General features: G+C 46.9%; 1 protein-coding gene across 3 annotated transcripts in view; it reads right to left on the reverse strand.

Moving 5' to 3' along the window:
• WDR59 (WD repeat domain 59) overlaps positions 1-26,215 on the reverse strand; it is a 45,867-nt gene continuing 19,652 nt past the window's right edge. For 2 of the 3 annotated variants that reach the window (XM_081872246.1, XM_081872248.1), the window contains 16 exons: positions 25,264-25,396; positions 23,833-23,957; positions 22,545-22,709; positions 22,231-22,326; positions 20,492-20,648; positions 19,149-19,218; positions 18,361-18,514; positions 16,194-16,250; positions 9,651-9,787; positions 8,468-8,549; positions 7,995-8,107; positions 6,625-6,763; positions 6,454-6,526; positions 5,825-5,948; positions 1,826-1,968; positions 1-1,412 (listed from right to left, as the gene is read on the reverse strand). In XM_081872246.1, coding sequence (XP_081728372.1) covers positions 1,177-1,412; positions 1,826-1,968; positions 5,825-5,948; positions 6,454-6,526; positions 6,625-6,763; positions 7,995-8,107; positions 8,468-8,549; positions 9,651-9,787; positions 16,194-16,250; positions 18,361-18,514; positions 19,149-19,218; positions 20,492-20,648; positions 22,231-22,326; positions 22,545-22,709; positions 23,833-23,957; positions 25,264-25,396 — 2,004 coding nt within the window. In that variant the 3' untranslated portion in view covers positions 1-1,176. The remainder of the gene's footprint in view (positions 1,413-1,825; positions 1,969-5,824; positions 5,949-6,453; positions 6,527-6,624; positions 6,764-7,994; positions 8,108-8,467; positions 8,550-9,650; positions 9,788-16,193; positions 16,251-18,360; positions 18,515-19,148; positions 19,219-20,491; positions 20,649-22,230; positions 22,327-22,544; positions 22,710-23,832; positions 23,958-25,263; positions 25,397-26,215) is intronic. The other variant, XM_081872247.1, reaches the window with a different exon arrangement.

The following is a 26,215-nucleotide window of genomic DNA, read 5'->3' on the forward strand; positions in this document are numbered from 1 at the left end:
TTTATAAAATGTTCTCATTTTATTACAGAATATACACAAATACACTTCCTGAACTACAAGGCTGGAAAAGAACCATGTAGGCAGTGTCCATGCACTAAGTTGGCTCAGCTAGCCTGACGGTCAAAGCCCCAGACAGCAGACAGAAGAACTCCACTCAGGCTCCCATTTCCATCCGCCAAGGAATCTGGGCACCTGCTGGCCGGAGGGGAGCCTCTTTCTTTGCCCTTCCCTTTGGGCCGGAATGCATTTTGGCAAGAAAAAAATACTGATCTTTGAGTCCTGAAATCACTACTGCAAAGTCGGTGGCTGGTGCTGCTCCTTGCAGCTGTTCTTAGACCCTCTTGGCCTTACAGAATCCACCACCAGAATTGGCAGGCCATTGACTCCAGTCCTGCAACGGGTGGCAGGTCCTCAAGGAGTTCAAAAGGCGCAGCCAAGCAAAAAGGTCACTGAGGTAGGCCCAGAAGTAACAGCCTTTTATAAAACGAAAAGGAAGGGAAAGGGAGCAAATCAAACAGGCCACCCATCTCTGGTAATGAAGCCATGTCCAATTCTCAGATGGAGAGAGAGAAGAAATCCACTTGAGAGCTTTCTGTTCGATGCTCACAGAAATGATTATGCTGCATTCTATGCACAAGGGACTCTTCAGCCAACCCAGCCTGTTTGTGCATCTTCCTCCTTGTATGTATACGAAGCTCTTTCTCTCTCTGCTAACTTTGATACTTCTGTTTGTGCAGTACAGAGAGCTTCATGAGGGCAAGGAATGGTAGTTCAGGGGAAAATGGATCACAACACAGTTCCCCGTGTGCTGCAAATTTCTCAAGTATCCAGCAAATGCATTTGATTTGTTCCTCATCTCCAGACTGACTGCAAGGCCTGTAATCCCTCCATCCCTCTCCAATGATTGTCTTTTGCAAATAACAGGCTCTTTCCCTGCACTTTAGGGAAGATACTCTGCTGAAACAGGAAGCCCTCCAGGAGCTTATGGGATGCTCATGGACCACAAGCCATCCCACCCAAACGTCTGCTGGCAGAGTGCTGCATCAACCCATCAGCAACTAAGACAACTGGCCACCCCTCCTGAAAGCAACATGGGAAGACACCAGCCTCTCTGCTTCCCAAGAGTGGCCCAACAGAGACCACGTGTGGACAAAATCAGGCTCCAACGACGCTTGGTCAGAAAGTGCTCTCCAGCAAGCAGTGGCATCCACAGCCTGTGGGACACACTTCCTGAGTGCGGAACCACTCCATCATGTGGCTGGTGTGTCCTCCGTGCCCACAAGTCAGGCAGAAGTTGGAAGAGCCTCGGACTGCCACGTGGCAGATGGCACACTGGAACGCAAAGCCCTTGCACAGGGCACACTGAACACCACGCACTTCGCTGCGGCAGTGGCTGCAGTAGACTCCAAACTCTGTGAGGAGAGAAAAAAAGAAGAAGCAGTGGAGAAGTTATGGGAAGGGCTCTTGCAAGCAAGGCTGCACCTGCAGGGAAAAGGCTGGCATATGAGAAAGCTAGGATCTGGACGCCAGCATGGTACTAACACCACCACTGTGGGCTCTTTGGTTTTACCTTCTTTTCTTTCTGCCAGAGGGCATCTCAAAAGAAGAAGCTAAAAAGCCCCCTCCGGCAAATATCGCATTAACCAAAGTAGAAAGACTCTGCTCCCATGGATCAATTTTGTAGGAGGGAGAGAGGAAAGAGAGAGGCCTGAACTACCCAGTCCAAGGACAATTTCTGTGGGAAGGAAACCCAGGACCTTCTTGCATGCACAGCATCTACTTTTCCACTGAGTTCTACAGTTCCTCCATCAAGGTTTCCACTCACCAATCCCCTTGTGCGGGTCAGGGGGGCAAGAGACAAACTTGAGAACTTCCGCCCGCTTCTCTCGCAGGCCCCAGCGGTAAAGGATTTCTCCGTAGCACTTCTTAAAGTCATCAAACTGCTGGGTGTTGGCTGGGTCCAGAAGCCTGGAGAAAGATCACAGAGTCCTCATCTCCACATACAATGAAGCCAAAGGGCACCTAAGCGCCTTTGTCCCAGGCTAGCGAAGGCTGGCATTTATTCACAGTCACTGCATGATACCACCTCAGCAACCTCTCTTCCCTTTGCCCCCACCATCCAAATAAAACTCAGATTGTGTGCTCTTAGGGGCAGGGACCTATCTGATTTTGTTTTGTGTTTATGTAGGTTTTTCTGTATGTTCCAAGTTACCTAGATGGGTTTTGCTTCATGCTGCTGCTTTTTATTCTTCTCAGTTTTGTATGTCTGTAGTATGCAGTATTATCGTAGTACAGTGGAACCTAGGTTTTCAAACGTAAAACATTCCGAAAGACAGTTCAACTTCCAAAACATTCAAAAACCGAGGATCAAAGTGTTCAGTTTCTGTTAATTGATTCTCATGAAAACTTGCAGATTCTGGCTTCACACAATTAACTCAAGGCAGTGTCAATTTACTCTTGGCAGAAAGCCAAGGTCTGCTTGACCTAGAAACTACTCACTCCGATTGGTTAACGACCAGCACTCAACTCTGTTATCTAGGAATGCTAGTACGTTTGGGGTGTGGTGTGTTAGGAGTAGGAGCGCTGTGTAAGGTTGAGAGAGAGAGAGTGAAAGGATTTATTTTACTTTGTTTTGTATGCAGAAACTCTGCTGGTTTCTTTTTCCTTTTAATAAATCCTGTAAATAGTTATTCTGAGTCTAGCTGACTAGTCATTTCCACCTCAACTAGCTTCTTCACTGTGCAGGAAAACTCTTAAACTTAAACCTCTGGTGACAGGAAAGTACAAATACAAAGCTCGTTTAGTGGCTCAAGGATACTCTCAGAGGCCTGGAAAAGATTATGACGAGACTTTTCCCCCTACTGCTAAGGGGGACAGTGTAAGGTTGATTCTAACGCTTTGAGCAAAGAGAAAACTCCTGTTAAACCATTTTGATATCCAGACTGCATATTTACATGCATCAATATCAGAAGACCTGTATCTAGCCGAACCGCCTGGTTATGAGACAGGTTCCAATAGAGTGTTGAAATTAAACAAAGCTTTATATGGTCTCAAACAGGCAGCAAGATCTTGGAACAAATGTTTCCATGAGGCCTTAGTGTCATTTGGTTTCAAGCAGAGTACAGCTGACAATTGCGTTTATGTACGTGGTACAGGCAGTGATCAAGAGTTTTGTCTGATTTATGTAGATGATGTATTGTATGCTTGCAAAACAGATAAACAAACTAAAAGGTTTGCCAAGCAATTGTCCAGCAAGTTCAAAATGAAGGACTTAGGCCCGGTTAGGACACATCTAGGGTTGGAAGTGTGCTGGGCCCAAGATGGCAGCTGCCTAATTAGTCAGCAGAACAAAGTTAAACAACTACTGACTACATACAGGATGCAGGATTGCAAAGGGGCAGTGGTGCCTATGGATCCAGGTTTCATAAAAACACTTCATATAGATGAGAGTCCTGAATTTGAACATCCTGATATATATCATTCTGCAATTGGAAGTTTATTGTATCTAGCACAGTGGTCCAGACCTGATATTAGCTATGCAGTAGGCATATTGAGTAGATTGGTCTCAAAACCCACACTAAATGCCTGGAAAGGGGTAAAACAAGTTCTGAGATACCTCAAACAGACAATTGGCTATATGTTACAATTAAATTCTTCAGAGGATGAAATGTTGAGTTGCTTCTGTGATAGTGACTGGGGAAATTTGCCAGATAGAAAATGTGTCACAGGACTAGTCATAATGGTCGGTGGAGCTTTAATCAGCTGGCGGTCACGCAAGCAAGACGTTGTAAGTGTGTCATCAACAGAATCTGAGTACGCCGCATTGAGTGAATTGTGCAACGAGGTGATTTATTTCAAGCATTTGTTAGCAGATTTAAATGTAAATTGTGGAGAACCAGTACGAGTTTACATTGATAATCAGGCTTGTATAACCTTAAGTAAAACAGAGGGTTTCAAATCACGTTCCAAACATATCTCTGTAAAATACCAAAATGTACGTTGCTGTGTACAGGACAATATAATCACATGTACTTATGTACCAAGTGAAGAAAATGTAGCAGATGTATTAACTAAACCATTGGCAAAGATAAAGAACAAGCAAATGTGCAAGGGTTTAGGTTTGAGAGAGAGAGAGTGAAAGGATTTATTTTACTTTGTTTTGTATGCAGAAACTCTGCTGGTTTCTTTTTCCTTTTAATAAATCCTGTAAATAGTTATTCTGAGTCTAGCTGACTAGTCATTTCCACCTCAACTAGCTTCTTCGCTGTGCAGGAAAACTCTGCTACGTTTGGGCTAAAGCCATTAGAGCTATGCCTGACACTTCAAAGTTCCAAGACAAAGGGTAGTCGACAAAATCAATTGGAAAAATGGGGAAACACGCCTTGGAAGCTGTTCAACTTCCGAGGCACGTTCAAAACCGGAAGCAATTACTTCTGGGTTTTCGGTGTTCTGGTTCTGAATTGTTCAGCTTCTGAAACACTTGAAAGCTGAGGTTCTACTGTATGTGCCTCTGTAGGTCAAACAGTTAAGAAAAGTGGCTCAGATTCTAGCACTTTCACAAAGAATAAAACTTTCTAAAATTGGGAGGAAGAGGCGGAGGAGAATGATTGAGCACGCATGTTCGTGTAAAGTAGAGAGAAACTTTTATCTTGGCAATAGTTTGCAGAAATATAAAATTGTACAGCTGAATAATGTAATAGACACAGCATTCAAGGAGCACAGTGCTAGCCACCAGCTGTATCAGTGTGAAGGAGGAGAGCAGCAGGACTTTTCCTCCTCAGGTTTGGCAAGATGCCTCCAAAGAGAAAACTGTGCACAAACATTTAGCCCAACAGGACAATGACAATAATCCACCAACAGCATACAAATCAATATGGCTAACCTGATCCAAAACACCCACCCACCTCACTCACACACGAAAACAAAGATCACCACAGCCAATCACAAGCAAACAATCACACCCTAAGCCAACCCCAACCTCTCTCACCACCAAAGGAACACAAGTGAACAACACAAGCAACGCTGACACCAAACTACATACATTAAGCATAATAGAAACACCGCCACCCGACCCCACCCCCATCCATCCTCCCTCTCCCCACCCCCCTTCCTTTTTTTCTTTCTGTTTTCTTCTCCCCCTAATGCCTCAACAAATGAAACGGATTTGTAAAAATGTTACATGGAAGAAGAAGGAAAAAAAAAATACGAGGCACTACACTTCTGTAAAACAAGAAAATCCTTAATAAAAAATAAGCTCATGGGCGTAGCCAGGGAGGCAGCTGTCCCCCCCCCCACTCAATCAAAATCAATCAAAATCTGAGGTTCTGCTTCCCTAACAAAAGCCTGTCCCCTCCCCCCCAAAAAAAAAACAATCTTGGCTGCACCCATGCCCAAGTTCACGATCTCCAAGTGCTGCCTGGGGTGCAGCTTGAGGAAGGATAACTTTTTTGTTTGTGGGAGATTGGAATGGAAGATTTAAAAAGAAATGAAAACATGAGGACCTCAAAAGTAAATGTGTGTGTTGATATTCCAACTCCCTGGCAGACCAAAACGACCTGCTGGTTCAGCTGCACTCCCCAGTTAAACCAAGAGCTAGCCTGGAGTTGCAAAGGTTCCCCACTTCCCACCCCCACCTCAGCCTAACTGCACTCTAGGAGGGAACAGGAAATGCTCAAAAAAAAAAAAAAAAAAAAAGGAATGCAGAGCCAATTGGAATGCAGTTGATTTGAAGCTCAGTTCACCTCCCTTGTGGCATCACATTCAACCAAGGACACCAAAAAGTTTTCTGCCACCCTCCCTCCCAAGCCTTACCACCCTTCTGTACCTTTTGTTCTTGTCATGCTGATCCTTCTCGCGATCCCGGTGGTCAGCGAATGCCAAGTTCCCAAAGCGGAAGTCGTCAGGTGAAGACTCGCCCCAGGCTGGTATGTGGTCCAATTCTTTGCTGGCTGCAGGAGGTCAAAGGGTGGATAGAAGACCTTACAAGAAGGTGGCAGCTCACAGAGGGCTGTGCTGGTGGAGATGGGAGTTTTGGACTAGGACCTAGGAGACCAGGGTTCAATCCCCATGCAGCCATGAAGCTCACTAGGTCACTTTGGGCCAGTCACTGCCTCTCATTGTGAATTAAGGCAAAGTCGCCCAAGAGCTGGCCTTGGGTAGTCAATGGAAAGTGCTTTGCACAATTGTGTTCAATTGCCCTTTTGCAAGCAGATTTGCCAAGTGCAAAGCGACCACCCAAATTTATTTTTGATTTTAAAATCCCACTTGTAATGCAATCTGGGTTCTCAAAGTGGCTCACAATTATTAAGTCCCCAAAGTACAAAGGAAAAGACCCAGATATGAAAACCTAAGCTTTCTTTTAATTATCTGAACAAAGAGGGCTGGGAGGTGATCTTCCAAGATGCCAAAATCTCTTCCTACTGGGTATTTCAGAGCTGACAGCAGTGCACTCACCTATGTTCCAGCTGCTAGTGCTGAGTCCAGGGTCTGACATGCTGGAACAGGAGCCAGAGGAGGTAAAGCTGGGCTGTTGGGAGAGAGACAAGAGGGAAGTTGCATCACCGGAAGAACCGACCTTGACTGGTCCTTTTGGGGAAAGCAGTCAGAGGCAGAGTCTACCCGTACATATCGGCTGTGGCTGGAGGAGCGTTGAGGAAAGAATCCCACAGGAATCAGGGCTCCCTGTGGCCTGGACTGGGCTTCAAAGACGCTGCACAGCATCGCCAGAGTCTGCACGTCATGGAGCTGGCAATAGTGGGCCACCCTAGGAAGGGGAGGGAAAGAGAAGACTGGGTAGACCAATGGCCACTCACACACACAAGGCTCAAAGCAGAGATGCGGGCCACCTGCCCCCAAAGAAAAAATAATTCAGATTTGGCAACCCAACGTCTTAGAGGAAAATATCAAGTAGATATAAACCATTATTTGCTTTGCCCTCAACAAAACCAAAGAGGAGGCAAACAAGTGCTCCAAAGCAGAATTCCTGTTTAGCATTACCACCAGCAGGCTTGGGGATTTCACATTCTTCATACTTCCCAATGTTTCTTGGGTTTTTCTTTGTAGCAAAAAAAGGGGTCTTCACTTGTTTTTGCTTTCATTTGCAAAGGAAAAGGTGAGAGAACCAGGATGCTGAATTTTTGTGCCTGATTTCAGATTCACTTTGCAAAGTATACAAAGCTTGGACTAAAACAAAGACCACTGCCTAGCTGAGAGACACACCTTTTTTTCCTCAAGTCTCTATGGTTTTATAGGTCACCATATTTGCAAAAGAAGATGGGCTGGGGAGCCTTGGGGAACATAAGCACCATCCAATGAGATCCTGGATGATCTACAATTTGAAAAGGAACACACTGGTGCTTCAAGCAATAACAAAAAGCTAAGTAATTTTTTGTGAGTGTGTATTTTTAATTGAGAACAAAATATGACTGACAAGGGATACCACAGATGAAGGGATTGGGAACATGTGGCCCTCCCGAAGTGGTTGCACTACAACTCCCATCAGCCCAAGCCAGCATGGCCAATGATCACAGGTGATGAGAACTGGAGTCTCCCTGCATCTGGCAGACTACAGATTCCCCACCCAGCTGTGAGAGAAGATAATGAAGTGTTGCATGGCATAGCAAAATAACTCTCCCTCCCTCTGTCATAATAGAGAACCGAGACATCCAACGAAACCAATTGCAAAAATATTCAGGGCAGACTGATAGGATTTATTTACACCACAACAAATACTTATGGGATTTACCTGCCCACAGCACATGTTAGTTAGGGCTGAGGGAGCTGCAGCCAAAGCAGAGATTCCTGATGACCTCAATGATCCCCAAACTGGGAGTGCAGAAACTGTTGAGACCCACTACTATAGGTGACCAACCACTCAACACCCAAGATGCACCCAGGAAGAAAATAGGAAGAAAATAAAAGGCACTGTTTTGTTTAAGCCTTTGGGTCCTCGCCTCTTCCCCACCCTCCCCCCGATTCTTATTCCAGCTGCTTACAGAGAATCCAGGAGCTGGCGGCCGAATGGATGCTGGGCCCAGGGGGTCTCCAAGTCTGGGTCGGAGTTTGGGCCAAGGCAGAGATCAGTTGCTACTGTGGCCAGTGACCAGACCTGGAAAAGAAGGAGCAGATGATGGGCACACACACACACACACACACACACACACACACACACAGATGTCCATGCTGTGCAGCCCACAAAGCAAGCAGTAACACTGTAGGGAAGAGGTTGAAGGTTGTCTGCTGAAATCCATAGCTCCATGTTGCATGGATGGTGTAAATCCACCTATGGAAGAGAGGGGGCCACTAGAACAGGGATGGGGGAAAGAAGACAAGTAGCTGAGCAACAAAGAAGAGAGTAAAAAGCTCAGGCTGGACCATTGGCCCACTCTCTGCTGCTCCCTAAGTCAAGATGCTCCCCAGACAATATTGCTTAGCGATGGGAGATGCCTCGCTGGGCTAGCAAAAGTACCTGCAAGAGATCCTTGCGTCCCACAGTCAGGGCAGAGGCAGCGTTCTTCTGACAGGTCTCCTGGATGTCAGTCACGTTCAGTCTGAAGGACAAGAATAGCAGGTGATGCACAAGTGGGGGAGACATCACTCTCAAAGGCTTGGCCTGATTCTCCATATTTCATGTAAAGCAGGAGTGGGGAACCCTTTTCGGTCAGAGAATTGCATTCCTTCACAGGCAATCTTACTGGAATTGAAGGCTGGTGGTGGGTAAGGCCAGAGACAAAGATGGGCAGAGCAATGGGTGGAGTTTTTACCTGTGTGCTGTAGTCTATATTCCAGCCATGCAAAAGACAGAGGCTTCTGAAGCCCACCACCACCACCCATCAAGCAAGAGGCATTTTAAAAATTCAAAGACAGGTTCCAACCAGACACAAACACTGGAGGCCAGCTCTGCAGCTTCCCTTCCTCTTCTGTTGAGACCATTGGGGTGGGGGGATGACTGCTGGCAGACAACTTGGGCAGTGGCTAGTTACTGAATCTCCGTTCTTTTCTGCCCAGGACAGGTGGAGTCACAGCACTCAAGGCACCTCAGCCCCCTGTTGCCATTTCCTAGCTTGGAAACATAGCAGGGCGCAAAGCAGTCACTAGGCTCTAAGTTCTCTCTGCCAGAATGACGGAGAAAGAAAGGCCAGAAGAGAGATACAAGGCTGTCTCTCCTCCCCACCTCACCCCGAGCTATACAGTAGTATAGCTGGAAAGCTGGGAGGAGTGAACTCCAGTGCACTGTCTCCAGAACACAGCATTCCTTAAATGAAAGACTGAGCTCTGGAAGTCGGTTCAGGGTTCCTGCTTTCCCCCTTCCAGGAAGAAAAGGCCCAACAGCCTGAATCACAGCCAGGAGCTCTTTAAGGCTAAAAGAGAGAATGTGGATTTGCCTGGTCAGCTGGGGGCAACCAAGCTCACCACAGACAACCAGGCAAGTGGCTATTTGCATGCCTGCAAAAGGCAGGGGGTGGGGGTGGAGGAAGGAATTCAGGATTGTAGGCGGCCCAGGGACAGACTTTCTGTCCTGATAGGGTGAAGGCCTGTAACAGAAAGTGCAGAATAGGATCACAGGCTGAGTTCTTAACCTGTCCCCCAGAACAGTACCCAAGACTGAGTTGCCACACAGAGTTTCTTGCACATGTGGCCCAGGTACTCACATGTACATCTCCCCTAGTAATTTGTGAACAGGAAGCAGGCAAGAGACATCCTGAATGATCACTTTTCCGGCAGCTTTGATAGGCCGGTTGGCAGCATCTGTCCCCTCTCGCTTGCTGCTCTTCCATCTCCTGGATTTCTGCAGTAGACAGAGCAGCATTTTAAAAGCAGTGATGAGGGAGAAAGACTGCAGACTGAGGGCAGGCAGGGAAGCTTTGGAAGGAGAACATTCAGCCCACGGCCCTGGAAGCTCTGCCTTAGGACCAACCAAGCAAACAGGAGCAGCTAATACACAGGGAGACTTGATAAAAGGCAGTCAAGACAGCAGCAAGAACAGTGGGTAAAGCCTAGAGAAGAGGCAGCTAAAGCAGGAAGCTGCCTTATGCAGAGTCAGGCTCTTCATTGATCTGGCTAATGTGACCGGGCAGAAGCTCTCCTGGGTTTCAGACAGAGAACTCCTCCAGCCCTACCAGGAGATGCTAGGGATTGAATCTGGGACCTTTTGCAGGCAAAGCAGATGCTCTACCACAGAAGTAACAAGCTAATCCTTGTATAACCTTGGTGGAAAAGGCATAGTCCCAGCCACCAATCTGACTGTAGAAGGTATGTTCCATGTGGCATATGGAGAGTGAAAGTAAGAAAGATTTGGAAAAAGGAGACCTCCCTAGAATCCAAGTGGTTGTGGCCACATGAGCAGGCAGGGTGTGCTGGTGCACGGCCAGCCTGGCACGAAAGCAGCCTCTGCCAATCTGGTGCCCTTCAGAAATACAGCTCCCAACACAGCTGTGCTTCATGAGAGCTGGAGGGAATGAGCCTGGCAGAGGCCACACAGCAGGAAACGCTGTACCAGGAGGACAGGCAACGTTCACTTTCAAAACAAGAGCATGGGCTGCAAGCAAACTAGCCATGCCCTGCCCTGTGCTTACAGCCACAAAGACTGTCTCAAGTCCACGGTTTCACTCATTCCTTTGGCCACGTTTTCCCATTTAGTTCTTAGATTTGCTTCTAGCTGCCTACTGGGTGAAGGGGAAGGGAGACACATGCAGAGTCAGGAAAGATGGAAGCCATGAGGTCCAAGTTCATTCTCAGAGGGACTTTGGCTGAAAAGGTCCAGGCAACACTGATCAAGCTGTGCTTACTGCATGTGATCAAGCCATTAAAGTCCAAGGTGGTGACTTGGTGCATCTCTCACAGAATAAACCGACACATGACCTCTACCTAATAGAGGGAATTCCTGCCTCCCACCCCTCCTCCCATGCAAGTCCCTGTTGCAGATGCAATAATACGTGCAAATACACAAAAGCGCAATTCCCTTGAAGTTCCCCTATTTGCACGAATCATTAACATCCAAAGCTGTTTGTTGGAGCAAAACAGAATTTATAGGGGGGAAATGTGTACGTAGGGAGGTGGGTGGGTGCACAGAGGAATGCACAAAGCCAGTTATGGTTCATGCACCTCTCGCCAGCTATTTAAAAAGCTGTGAGTTAGAAGAACTTCTGGGATTTGAAGCCTGAAGGAGAGACCACAACCCTGAGAAAGCAAACCCTAAGAAAGTGAACACTCAAGAGACAAACTCTGCACTGGCACAGCGACACATCTGCAGAGGAAGCTTCCCACCCTGAGCGGCCAGAGGCCCAGGGGGCTCTATGATCTCAGAGGGGGAAAGTCAAGCAAAGTCATACTGGTGCCTCGTGGGGGGCACGAGTTCTTTCTCATACAGACTATACAGCCTGCAATTCCACACATTCACTTTGGAGACAAAAATTGAGGATTAGTACAAACTGGGAATGAGAGACTTGGAGATCATGCTGAACAGGGAGTCCCCCAGGCCACTTTGCTCAGGCAGAAGCAAACACAAAGGCCTGTGTGTACTCTATACTAAAGAGAGAAAGAAAAGCAGGGTTCAGCAACTTATTCCAAACTAGGCAAATTTCACACATAAAGACTGGTTGTTTTCAGTCATTTTATTCTGAAGTCTGCCTGTCCCCTTCTCTTGCACTTGGGTGTCAGAGATTCCACAGGGCACGATTTCAAATATGTCTCCATAGCTGTTACTGGTGATGTAACACTGGTACCCCATCCCCACCCTGTTTTCAACATTGCTTGGAGGCTACTATGCTGTAACCAGCTGCCCTGAGACACAAGGACAGGCTGCTTACACCTCCAATTTCATTATGAACTGTAATGCAATCAAATGGAATCCAGATCAGCATTTGCCAAACCCTCCAGGTGTTTTGGACTGCAACTCCCTTCAGCCCTGAGCAACATACTGATGGGAGTTGCAGTTCAAAACACCTGGAGGGCACCGGCTTGGCAAAGGCTTGGCCAGATACACACTCAGTGACTTGATAGAGCAAAAGAGCCACAGAGGAAATGAAAAGACCAAGCAACCTCCTCAACTTCTAAGCATCAGGAAGAGGGATGTCATGGGATGGGGATGGAAGCGGCAACTGAGCTCAACGAGCTCACAACGAGCTGATGGTCTGCACCAGCACACGGGAAGGAAGAGAGGAGCCATGGCAACTGGTTATGGATATATAGACATGAAGCAAGCCCAAGAATAAGCCACCAACCACTTTGTAGCAACCCCTGGGATATTTGCACAATCAGCAGGGTGTGGGGCTATGAAATCCTTCCACCCTCTGGTGACTCGTGTACACTTCCCTTTAGCAGCACATTAGATGGATGAAGCCTCAGCTGATACGTCAAGGGGTCAAGAATTCAAAAACAACTTTTCACTAAGAATCTGCACTGCACCCATATTATGTCAAATAATGTTAGCTCACCCCTAAATCAAACTGGTCTGCGAAGGGAGGGCAGAGTCAGTTAAAGAGACTGAGGTCCCATAATACTCTGCTTTCTCCGTGCCAGTATCCAAAGCAAAGCCCTGATCACCTACAGTCAGCAAACAAGAGACACAAGACACAGCAATCAATCAGGATGGCTGGTTGGTTATTGCATTCTGGCTACTAGGAATACAGATATCATTTGCCCTGATCTGCTGCTTAGAAGTTGTGTGCGCGCACGCATGCACACAATTTTTTTTGTTTGTTTTCTTCTCCCTCAACACAATGCAATGGAGCTTTATGACTCAACCACTGCCATACAAATAACTTAGCAGCATCACCGATTAGTAATTCTCATCACTTCTTAAAAATAAGGTGCACAAATTGCCACCTGGCACAACATTTTGCTCCATGGCAGAGCTGGAACTTGGAGCTACTTATTCAGGTCTGCAGGCTTAGGCCTAAGTCCACATATTCAGCAAGAATTAAGTGGTGAAGTAGACTATACTACATCAGGTATCTCAGGCTGCATCTCAAGTTTCAGACACTTAGGTCAGAGCCAGGGAATCTATGGACCTATGTTGCTGAACTACAATTTCCACCATTCCCAGCCACTGACCATGCTGGCTGGAGTTGATGGAACTGGAGTGCAACAACATCTAGAGGGCCAAAGGCTCCCCATCACTGGTACAGATGAAGATATAGACCTCAAAGAGGCACTACTATCACTTGAATCACGCTAACCTTGTACTATGAATGTGCTCTGGATGCATGCAATGTGTGTTTGGGGAAGGGGGTGGGATACCACACTGCTTCCCTTAATGCCCCCCAACCCGGGGCTGATATGAAATGGTAGCCCCCGCAGGTGCTTATCTCTACCACCATCAGCCAGAGCACAAGACAGTCTAAGTTAAACTGGCCCTGGGCAAGAAAAGACTCTCCTCCTGCCAGCTCTCTGCTACCACCACCAAAGCCCATTGCCTGATGTGGAAGGAGAGACTGGTAGGGGGATCCATTCCTTTTTAAAAAATATAATTTTATTAAGACTTTTCAGCATACAATAAAAACAGAAACAAAACAAAGAAAGAAGCAAGCTGACAGAGAGATAAGAATAATAACAGAGTGTACATGTGTGTGTAAGTGTGACTTCAAACTATCCATCTTTCAGTTGTGTCAACAAAAATTCCTCATAATAATCCAGTGTTCAATCCAGAGTAATGTCCAGTTATTCATCCCTCTGCTAGCTGATGTTTTCCTGATATTAAATCCAGGCACCGCAGGTTCATTCCTTTTCCTTCCCATCCAATAATTCCAAAAGTTTGTCCAGTTATTATAAGTAAGCCTTAATCTTCCTCTAGTCCAATCTCACAACTTTACCTCCAGACTTTAAAAACACATTCAGTCCTTATTCTTTATATAATAAGACAATATTCATAATTTATTAAAAAATATGTCCCTCAATGTCTTTGCTGCCCAGGCCTGCCAACTCTATGGGGCTGAGGCCTCTACAGCTCCCCACCTCAATGTCTGCTGGAATGGGACTCAGCCCCCTCCCCACAGGAGGCCTGGTGGGATGTCACCCCCCCCCCAATGTTGGTTGCAACTTAGCTGCTGCCACCTTGCTTAGAGTACTGGTAAGGATGGCACTAGCAGCATAGACTTGGGAAGGCGAAATACTTGCTTTGACTTGATGGGTCTACTGGCGAGTCTAACTGCTGACTCAGCCTTATGCTACACTTGTGAGTATTATCAGGGCTTGCTAACAAATTATGTAGACATTAATTCACAGCCCCTAAAGATGTATCCATATCTTCCAATTCCATTTCCTGTGGCCATGGGCTTCCATCTTTGTCATTTAGAAAAAAAATGATTTCCCGCTTCCTGTATTTCCATCCTTTTTTCAAAAGTATTGCAGGAGGCATTGTTAACTTTTCCCCCTCAGTTGATTTCAAATTTTACACAGAGTCCTTCTTCCATGAATTCCATCTCCTTCAACATCATAGCTCCAGCATTACATTGTTCCACTCCTTCCAGCACTGATACTACTGCAAGAGGCTTAGTGGCTTTCCCCCCCAAAGGAGAACTCATTCCTCATACATGATGGCAATGGTGGCTTAGATGAAGGACTTCATAGAGAGGTGGGGTGGGGGTTCTGGAAAGAACACCCTCTCCTCAGACTTACTTACCCTACAGCTCTTCACCCCAACCACTGTTGCACAGGGGGAAAGCATATTTCAGGCACAGGCAAGCTGAAGGAAATGCTCTGTAGAAATTATGTAAATTAGGGAAGCTCACCTATTTTTCAGAGTTTGCTCTCCCAAGGAGGGGCAGGGATCTAGAGGGCACCCAAGCCCCATCCTCAGAGGACCAAAGATCTGAACAGCCGCATGGATTGCAATCCACATGGATTGCACCAGATGGATTGCACCAGGAATTTCCAATTAATCTTTCACAAAACTATTATCATAGAAATGAAGAGCGAGCATAACAACTGGCATTCCTATTAATGCTGTCGGTGGTTCAAATTACAGATAGGTGGTTCAAAGGGCTACACGTATGCAAGCATATGATAATTCTTGCAATCACCCCAAAAGGTAGGTCAGTATTGTTATTATCCTTGTCTTGCAGATGTGGAGCAGAGACCAGGAGGCCGGCCACACACTTGCCTAAGGCTTTCCTAGTGAGTTCATGGCACAAACAAGATCTGAAACAGAGGATTGCTTGGCCTCTTAAACACCCTTAACAGCTCTGTTTTATATAGTTTTATGTAGTTTTTATGTAGTTTTATGTAGTTTTATGTAGTTTTGTGGTAGTTTTATGTAGTTTTTATGTAGTTTTATGTAGTTTTTCAATTTCATTGTTCCGCAAGGGACAATGACAATAAAAATATCGTATCGTATCGACTTGCCAGGGCCAACATTCTTAAGAAGCTTGTTTCTACAGCCTAGACCACATACTGCATGGAAAAAAGGAAGCTCCCCACCCAACATCCCTGTCAGAGAGCCTATTCATAGGCTACTCCAATCCAATGCAGGAATCACAACTAAAGAATCCCTGAGAGATGGCCATCCATCTGTTTAAAAACTTCCAATGGAGGACAGTTCATGACCTTCTGAGGTAATCCATTCCACTGTCAAACAGCTCTTACTCACAGAAAGTTCTTCTTTATGTTGAGACAGAATCTACTTCCTTGAAATTTGAATCCACTGGTTCAGGTCCTCCCCTCTGAAGCAGCAGAAAACAAGCTCACTCCATTCTCCATGTGACAGCCCTTCAGATATTTGAAGATGGCTATAATATCACCTCTCAATCTTCTCTTCAACAGGCTAAATATCCATAACTCCCTCAACCACTACTCATAAGGCCTGGTTTCCAGGCCCTTTATCGACTTGCTCATCCTCCTCTACACAAACTCCAGCTAGTCAATATCCTTCTTAAACTGTGGTGCCCAGAATTGGTTACGGGACTCCAGGTGGGGTCTGACCAAGGCAGAGTATTATCTTGCTCCAATTAGCACCAAGCATTAAAGCTATATAATCATCCTGGTTGTCCTAGAAAACACAACCGACTCTGGAGTACCACCTCACATAAGCACAGGATGCCTTCCCTCCCACTGCCCTGATTCCTCCTCCCACCCAAGTCAGTTGTCCTCCCCAGCTACAGTCTGGGTTACGCAAAGCCAGGCAGGTGGCAGGTTATTCTTGGGCCCATGGGGAGCGGACAGATAGTCAAGGGCAGCAGTAACACAGCAAACAGTACCGGGAAGTCGTTAATTGCTTGTATGGACCAACGCCGTCTGGCAGAGCAAGGCGACATCTGTGCATGAGAATGTTACGCCCAGGAGGGGAAGGAGGGAAGAAGGTGAGCCGTTGAGAGAAGGAGAAGAGGAAGAAAAGAACACAGAGCTGAGAAACTCATGAGCCAAGAGGCCTCATGCTGCACCAAGGGCAGAGGCTAGCTGTGGACAAGTCAGAGATGTGCCATTCCAGGGCAGCCAAGAGCCTCCTTATTCTGATTCAGCACAGGAAAGATGGAAAGGTCTGCCCTCTAGAGGAGTGACACAGTGCTATCTACTCTGAGAGCCAGCACCTCTCCCAAGTTGCAGACAAAAGCCTGCCATCTGCCATTGCAGGGGCTCAACCTGTGGCCCTCTACATATGAAACATACTCATGATCACTTCCCACAAAAAGCACAACAGAATCAAGTTTCCCTAAGATGTCATACGAATCCTCGCTGGTCCTCATATCAATCCTCTATTCCAGGGATAGGGAAACCTGTGGCACTCCAGATGTTACTGGACTCCCAACTCTCCCATCAGTCCAAGCCAGCATGGCTAATGGTCAAGGGAGATGGGAGCAGAAGTCCAACCACAGCTGGAGGGGCACAGGTTCCCCACCCCTGTTCTTCCTTCACTGCAGAAAGGGAAGTGTCTCACGGAACTAGCGCTGCTGACAGTGACACTGAGGTCAGAGGCCTTGAGTCCTCTGAGTCCTATAAGGCACAGAGCAGTCAAATACACAGGCAGGCAGGTCCTGCTGGCTACATCCCTCAGGTGGTTGTTTCCCATTCCTTATCTCTTTTCCCCTGTGGTTAATTTAACCCACAAAAATTCCTAGGAAATAATTAGCTGCTAAGAAAGGGAGCTCAGATGACTCCATCAGTGCGTAGCAAATGCTCAGCATCCAGATGTGAAGAGCCGTCAACCTGTGCCAATCTCTCCACCTATCCAGGCAGCATGGATAGCTTCTGGGGTGCTGGCATTTCACACACTGCTTCCCTACAATATGCTTCCCATGATTCAGATTATATACTCAATTACTGACCCAAGAGCACAGGAATTTGCAACAAGGAAAAGCCCTGTGCAACTCTGTTTTATTTCATCACTATAAAACCACCCTGTCAGTTGGGCCTCCCAGTCCCTGTGCATTTCAATCCCCGAAAGGCCCCAAAATAGGCAGGACTAGATACAGCTTCAAGAGCAAAAGATTCCTTCCAAAATGAGACCCCTGCAAACTCAGCCTTCAGGGAACCTGGCTGGCTCAAAGTGGCACATGCCACGCTGGGGAGAGGGTCTCTTTCTGCTGCATTAGGTTTTGCAAAGCTGCTAACTGCTGATAGCGCTGGAAAAGTTGAGCCTAATGCGACCAGCTCAAAGAGCCCCAAACCCTGATTCTAAGTGCATCAGCTCAGTTAAGTGTTTTTTGACTCACTCTCAAGATTGTCATTTTAGGCCTCTGTATATGATGGCGTGAGGAACTCTGCTCTGCCAAGAAGGTAGTCACAGCTGTGTCCTATGGGGTTTCATTAAATAAGGGCCATTCAAGCTCTTCTAAAGTGGAAGGGACTAGATGTGGTAAGTCTGCCCTGGGACACCTAACCAATTATCTCTGGCAAGTAGAGGTGTTCAGCATGAGCCAGTCAACAAGCCCAGCTCACAAGTAAGCGGGGAGCAGGAGGCAACATTGTGGCCTTTGCAACCCAGGGGGTTGGCAAATTTCCACGCTCCCTGATGGTCCCCAGTGTGACCTAAGTGTAAAAAGCCTGCCCTCTTGTGCCACACAGTCAGTCCAGATTGCTTACACACAGAAATCCACAGAGCTGTCAGGCACCCCTATAGAATTCTTGCATGGCCCACCCAAGAACCACTCAGACGCATAAAAAAACCTAGCAGCTGGACAAGTCCCTAATTACAGATAGCTGGCCTTTTCCAGTAAGTGAAGGCATAATGCTAACAAAGGAAGCATCATCTAGAATCAAGAGCATCCCAAAGAGAGCCAGCAGCACAGCTCATCCTTGGGCTTCTGTTACAGGACAGGCAAATCCTGCCCTCCACCCAGCAAGAGTGCTGTTAAGGGCAGTGATCTCCAACAAGCGTAAATGGCTGGAAATGAGGCAGCGAGGAAGCTCCACGGACCATACACTTACCCTCTCCTTATAGTAGAAGGAACTGATGGAGACCTGCTCCTTCTCGTTGCGTGTAGGGCTCCCACCGTACAAGCGCAGGTTGCCAGGGGTCTCTGTACGGATCTTCATGGGAGTGATGAGGCCACTATGATAGGCTGAGAGGGCCGACAGGGAGCTGAACACAAGATACACATTCCTGAAAGCTGAGCTATCAGTCAGTCCCATGCATCACAGGAAGCAGGGATTGAGGCAAAGGGCACAGCAGAAGCATAGGAAACTCTCATAAACTCAGTCAGGCTGTTGGTCTATCCCAGAGTTCGCCAAATGTTTAGGGCCTGTGGGCACATTTGCAAACCTGAGCAACTATTATGGGAGCATCACACACACCACAACTATTCTATACCATAGGATGTTTCTTTCAAGACTAAATTCTCAGCAGTGGAGGGGACCCTATGGACACCTGGGAAGGCCTCCAAGGGTGTATGTGTACCTGTGGGCACTATGTTGGTGACCCCTGTTCTATCTAGCACACTACAGTCTACTCTGGGCGATAATGCTTTCCTAAAGTCTCAGGCACAAATTCTTCCTGGCCCTGGTACCCAAGAGCCCAAGGGATGAACCTGGGACCTTCTATAGGCAAAGCATATGTGTTTCTATGGAGTCATGGGTCATTCCAAAAGCCAAAACTAAAACTCCGTCTCCCTCATTCAGAGAAGAGGAAGAGGAGCCTGGGCATTGCCATGAGCACACCTTTTGCTGCTGAGATGGCTTCGACAACAGTCATTTCCTGCAGCTACTCACGTACTTACCGGGGGGTTGGTTCTGTAGGGGAGACTGCGCGGTGCATCGTCATGGGTCGCGTGAAGTACACCAAGTACCCTGTGAAGATGAGAGATCCTGCACTGAAGAACACAGCTTCCAAAGTAATAATTGGTACCACTTCTATAGTTAGAAAGGATGGTCTTCCCACAGGAAGGCAGCTTTAATCAGGGCTGTGTCTATTCTGGCCAAGCACACAATGCAGTACTGCAAAGCCTGGGGTCAAGGCTATATAGAATCTCACAAGGCCAGCCAAGATCTCCAATGGCCAGGGGCTTTGACCCCTTGCTGCACTTTTCCTTTCCCCCATATCTTGCAGGCAGAATTAATCACACAGTTCAAGTAATCTGTCCAACCTGCAACTTCTATACTAGATGTCAAACACATGGCTCATATTTAGCCTAGGGACACATAGCAAGCCAAGCATTATCATGCTCCCACAACTGCCCAGAAATCAAAGGAGGGGGTGGGGGGAGGTTGCACTCTAGTCTAGAATGCTGTCAAGAATTCCTGTCCACATGCAAAGATTCCAGAGCTGACAAATGGGTGGGGAATTTGCTCCCTGAGCACAGAAGTCTGAATACCATTGCTCTAATTTGGGCTTTGTTCAGGGTTAGTTTCTTAAGATGCTACCAGTTTGCTAAAGATTAGGCAATTCTACCCATTTTCTTCTTTTCTTTACAAGAAAGAACTGTTTTATAACAATGCAGGTTTTACTCAGCAAATCTGAGGGACAAATTTGTTAAGGGCTTAAAATCGGTGTTTGGTAGGATGCAACTCCTTTGGCCAGTGTAGCACCCAAGCCTTCCCTACTCCCTGACAAAATCATAAATCTTATTCTGTCTCAAACAGGTTTTCTTTTTTAAAAAAATACATAGAAATTTACTCCCTTGCTATATACATAGATTAGTAAATAAACTGGAGGAAAGGGAACCTAATCCTGGAACTGGAAACCTAGAATATGCACTCAAAATTATTATTATTTTTATTTTGCAAAGCTGCCAATTCTATTCCACTCCTAGAAACAAAGATTTTAAGACAAAAGATTTCTAGATGCCCAGAATCATGTCAATTTGTTTGTAGGGTTGTCCGCAAACCTCGTAAATTGCCTCCTTCATTTTGAGGGCAGGTTTCCTGATGCTGCAGCAACAGCACTGTAGCAACAGCTTGCTGCACAGGCAAAGAGAAAGGGGGTGAGGGCACAGTGGTGTACCCTTGCCACACTCACTCACACCCTTCTCCTCTTGGTGGAAAGCTCTGATAAGATCCGAGCTGGGAGCCCTGACCATTTCCCTGCCCTTCTCTAGCTTCACATGCTTAAGAGTCTACCAACCTGCCCCACAAAACCTGGCTCCAGAGGTGCGTGGAAATGGGATGTTGGAATCCTGATAGGAGCCGTAAGCATTCGAGACCCTGGGGAAAGTTGGCAAGGGTGGCGTGACGGAGTTTGGGAGTGCATAGGGGTTGCTGGAGGAGCTGTCCTCCTGGTTCTGAAACAGAAAACAGATTTAGAGTTGCACACATGGAGCCCATCGTCTTGACAACAGGGCTTTTGTCCTGAAACACCAACATGCCAATATGTCAGGGAGGGGGCATAGCTCTAAGCTGGAGCGCATGCGTTGCAGGCAGGCAGTCCAGGTTCTATCTCTGGCAACCCCAGTTAAAGCTATCCCAGAAAGCTCTTTCTGTCTGATGCTCCAGAGGGCTGCTGCCAATTACAGGAAGCAAAATGAGGATGGATGGACACAGTATGAGCTGGGATCAGGCACTTTCCTACATTGCTGCGCAGGCCTGCAGGGTCAGCCAGGTCCCCTTTTTAAACTTTCCCAGTTTGCCATGTTTAAAGCGAAGGAACATGGGAGTAGCATTACTACTCTACCTAAGGATAGTAGATTTGTCAGGCAGAATTGAAAACAACCAATTAGACAAAACAGTATTTCAACCGGTGTTGAGTTCATATATATATATATATATATATATATAATACCATATATATATATATAATACCATATATATATATATAATACCATATATATATATATCATATATATATATATAATACCATCCTGTTTAACTGCAACATTATGTATCACTGTTTCATATACATGTTCTTAAGAGTTTAATACAGTACCATTTTCATATTTTGGATCTTTTTGTCTTGCATGCACTGTTATCTAGGGACCCTAATCGTTGTGTATTTTTAACTGCAAGGTACAGCAGGGCTGCTATTCCCCCTGGCCTGCAATCACGCTATTCATGTGGGAATTGAGTGTCTTGTCACCACACACAGAAACTCAATGCCAGTCAGCTTTCTGCTTTTAAAAGGAAAAAGCACAGAGCCAATGGAGAGGTGTCTCTTAGGACTGGAAGGCAGCAGAATGAACCCAGATACATCATTCGTTGTTGCCATTATCTATTGTGGTCCCTAAGGAGGCTCTCTTCCTAAATCAGAAAGCATTTGCCACAGTGGTAGAAGAACAAGGCCAAAGAAGAACACTTTGTGCCCAACCAGGGCTTAGTTCTTAAGACTTAAGGGCACTTCTAGATGGGGACGTCAAAGCACTTCCAAATCCCACAGCAGAGGTACACAGAAGTGCTATTCCTGGTATCCCAGTCCTCAGTCTGCCACAGAGCATGCAACTTGCATGACTGGTGCCTGGTTTATAGAAAGGAGAAGAGGGCAGTGGAATATGCCCCCTTTGGGTTTGAGGAACATTTCCTGTCAGTGGCACAAAATGTTTTCCAAAGCAGGAATCAGAACATTCATAAGATGAGAAACCTGCTACCCAGACTCGGCAGCAACCCACATGCTAGTGACAAGGGCCAGCCAGCTTGAGAATCAGAAACCCTCCCTGCAGATAAGCAAATTTTGGCACCTCTGTGCAATGTGGTTTCTATGCTTCTGCTTTAGCAGTACAATGCTAAAAACTGAAAGCATGGAAAAGCTACTATGGACAAGTTTTAAAATCTGTTGTAAAGAAAAAAGGGATACTAGGAGTTTTTTTCCAAACAAAGGTCAAGGAGACTAGGGCAAAATGAGAAGACAGGTTGGCACTGAAAGCCATTTCCTACCACAACAGACTCCAGACAGGAGACCAACTGGCGCAGACAGGGCTCCAGGCAGCACTGATTCCGTTTCACCTTCTGCATGGAAGTGTCCTTCAGGATCTGCAAGAGGTCCCCACATACGATGTGAATAGTTTGGGTCATGAACACACACACACCCAGCTTCTCCACACACTCAAACAATGATCAAGGCTCCAGGACTGAGGGTTCCTCGGGATAAAATTCATGGGTAGGCAGCCAATGCAGAGACCCTCCCTGTTCCCGGACCTCCACAGCCTTCTGCCACCCCACCTGCCAGAGTTGCTCGCTTGCAGACCCACCTTCAGCAGCTTGGCCTTCATGGTGGAGGGGATGGTGGTCTGATTGACAAACTGGAAGGAGGGGGCAGCATTGTTGGGATACTGAGCAGGGAACATCACCAGCATCTTGACCCTGTGGTTGCTGCAGTGCACAGAGACGGTGCAGCTACGATTTACAGCATCCATCTGCCAAAGCCAATGGAGGAACAGAGGAGATGTTAGGAGAATATTTTGTTAGTGGATTCAATTGCACTGACCTACTTCAAGGAACAGTGGAGGTCCGCAAGAGGACCAGACTCAACCTGGACCCTGCAATAATCGTCATCCTCAGTGGTGGCTGGTACCCATTAGAACTGGATTCTATTGGAGGAAGGCAGGGAGAGCAACAGTAGGAGACCAGAGCAAATGGTGGGCTGAGCCAAGTGGTTCTGGAATTGTCCCCATCCTCCTTTCTGCTGAGTTCTGTAAGGTCAACATGGAGACTAAGGAGGAAGTTGACAGCCAGTGCTATCATCTAGACTAGTTGTAAGAAAGAGGTTGCCTGGGGGACTGACTGGCTGTGGGAGACCAAGCTTGGTGGGGCAGTGCCCTATTCACCCTAATAAACCAGCCTCTCTTGATCATCATTATTGTTATTATCATCATAGAAGGTTCCAAGTCACATTTCTTTTTGTTTGTAAACTGCTGATATTGTTGTTGCTACACTTAAAGTACATACTTAGCAAATAATTTAAGTGAAGTTCTTGCCTGAAGGCTCAATCTGTTTTAACAAATGTATCTTCTTCCTTAGACTTCAAAAACAGATTTTGTATACTGCTTAAAGCAATTTTGGAAAAGTAAATGAACTGTATTTTATAATGAAACAAGCAAGTTCACCACCAGAGCAGTCTAAAAGCAGATGGGGCTCAAGGTGAGGATGGCTGAAAACAATGTTACAGATCTACTCTGGGCAGACTCACTAAACTCAGGGAGCCTCAATGAGTCATGACCATCAATATCAATGGGTCTATTCTAAGTAAAAACACTGGATGCAACTCAGTATTTGGGCTGGCTGCTTCCACATTCTCTCCCCCTCCCCTGCTTTCTGCTTAAGAGATACTCCAAAAAGTGAGGGCATCATGGATGCAACCCTGCCAGGGAAGTCTCTGCAGACCATTCCCTTGGCCTGTCAAGGAATCATGGCCCAAGAAAGGCAGCCTGCCAGAAGAGGGCAAACGATCCCCACCCAGCAGCAGACAGGGTGTTGCGAATTCCACCCTCTCAAGCAACAGAACACCCAACAGGAGGACATGGCTCCTCCCTCACCTACCTCCATGTTGACATTTCGGATCTGCACGTTGATCAGAGAGAATTCCTGCTGCAAGGTTTGAGGCAGCCCCAGCTGGTCCAGCTTTTTCCCCACCAGGAGACTTTTCTGGGAGTCTTCTTTCAAGGCTGTCAGGGAGAGAAGGCAGTGCTAAGGATCTGTGCCCTCCTCCTCCCATTCCCCGTCAGAGAAAGTGGAGAGAGGTGGGGCAACAAGCTGAAAGTGCCAGGCATTTCGGGGTGATGAGGAGAGAATTAGAGTGGAATTGAACAGCGGCAGACAGGAGGATTATTCATAGAAGTCTGATGGACTCTTTGGAGCTCTGATACTTCAGCAGTGCTTTTAAGGCTGAAGTGGGGAACTTTTCCTCCTGAGAGTAGCATTCTGTCAGGGTCTACATAACACCAGCAGTGGGTCAAAAGCGGGAAAGGGTTGAGCTAGACCCCTTTCCCTTTTTCTACCACCCCCTCTGTCCGTCCCCCTCTCACACTTTCTGCCACCTCTTCTTCTCTTTGCCACCTGCCTAAAATGAGTCAAGGGCTACCATTGCCAAGCCCTCTTCTGGGGTCTAAGTCCAGATATGCAACTCAGTTGACACCTGCGAAGAGTGAGCAGCTCCTGTAGGCAAGTCTTTGTAACTCAGGACAGAGCCCTTCCTGATGTTGTAGAGCTTCAGCTGTGCGACTTCCACCCATTTGTCTGCTCCCTTTTATGCTATTCAAACACCCACTGAAGACTCTGTTCACTAACAAGTGCCCCTTCCCCGCCCCCCACCAGAGCATGTTGTGTAGCATCCACTGAAGACCAATGGTTTAATTGCTTTCAGCAACTTATGTACCATCTCTACTTTTGAAGTAGAAACCCCCTTGCCTGCAAAATGCTCTGCTTGTTCAGCACAGATCTGTTGCTGGTAATCTTCTCTGTAGACATACTGCCTTTGAATCCATGGTGGTTGCAGTGATGGCTGGTGCCCATTGTGGCTGTTAGGGTGGAGGGCAAGGCAGCTACTGAGAGATAGAGCCAGGGGTAGTAGGGCTGACCCTGTGACAGGGCCTTTTCAGTAACGGCTCGCCAGCTGTGGAGTGCCCTCCCTAGCGAGGTGCACCTGTCTCCAACATTATTAATTTTCAGGAGGAATTAGAAAGCATGGCTGAAGACCACTGTTCCTAGCAACCTTGAGATCACTGGCTGCAAGAATGTTTTAAACTAACTACTTTTAGATGTTCTTAATTGTAATTGTTTTTGGAGTGTCTTAACTGTTTTAGAATTCTATTGCTTCCATTTTTGTTTTTAAATTCAATTTATGAATTAATAATAGTAATACTGGGAGGTAATGGGACATGGTTGAGGGAGGCATCCACAGAGCGACATGCAAAACAAGGCACAGAAGAGTCTGCCAGCTCCACGAACCACCCAGGCATCCCCTCGCCTCACCTTCCTCTTCTCCATGGTTGGCATTTTGCTGGGGCTCAGTGTCTTGGGAAGGCAGGGCCTTGTCTGGCTCTGGCAGGAGAGAAATCCCATCGATGAGCTCCTCCACCCCTTCCAGGAGGTCATTGGAGCACAGCTGGAACAAGAAGCAGCAAATGCAGCAAAGCAGAAACAGAGGCGGCCACGGATACGGCACAGCAAACATGGTGCAACTGGAAAACATGCCCCCCCCCAAGTTGCAAATTGGCTAGGATTTCTGCACCATCCCTTGTCTAGAGACCTCACTGGCTTCACGCTGCTTGTTCCAAGCTCCCACATAACCCTCGTCCCGGTTCATATAACCTCCACACCAGCTTTTCCCCGTAAGCTCCAATATGCTCCATCTCCTGGCAGCATTTCAACATTCTCACAAGAGTCAAGAGACCTCGCCTGCATTATTGCTTCCTTGCAACCATCCCAAAGGGATCACCACCCACACTTTGGGAAACCCTGAGCCTTGCTTGCTTATAGGTTTATCATCTGCAAAGGTGGACAAAACTGTACAGCTTTCCTGCTGGCACACCTTGCATGCCCCCTTCCTGTTGGGGGCAAGGGGAGCTTACACTGCAGTTTGAGGAATGCTGGCTTAGAGGAAAGAAGATACAAGGACAGAGTTATGTGTTTCACAACTGCTGAACCACCACCACCTCCGCCACCAAAAGAAGGCAGACAGCTCTTGACCAAGGCCCCAAAGGGAAGGAGAAAAGGCCCAGGTTTTGGTGAGGCAGCTGTAGGCTAGACTGAGGGAATGCTTCCTGACTCAAAAAGCAGTGGTACAAAGACATTGACCAAGGGCACTAGTGTAATGGTGCTTCCATGCTGATGTTTAAGCAGGTGATGAACTTCTATCAGAATTAAGAGACTTTGCCAGTGCAAAGGGTTGATCCAGATACTCTCAAGGTGGGTTCCATTTGCT

Source organism: Podarcis erhardii, assembly GCF_964252035.2.
Source record: "Podarcis erhardii genome assembly, chromosome: 7".
Classification (NCBI taxonomy): Eukaryota; Metazoa; Chordata; class Lepidosauria; order Squamata; family Lacertidae; genus Podarcis; species Podarcis erhardii.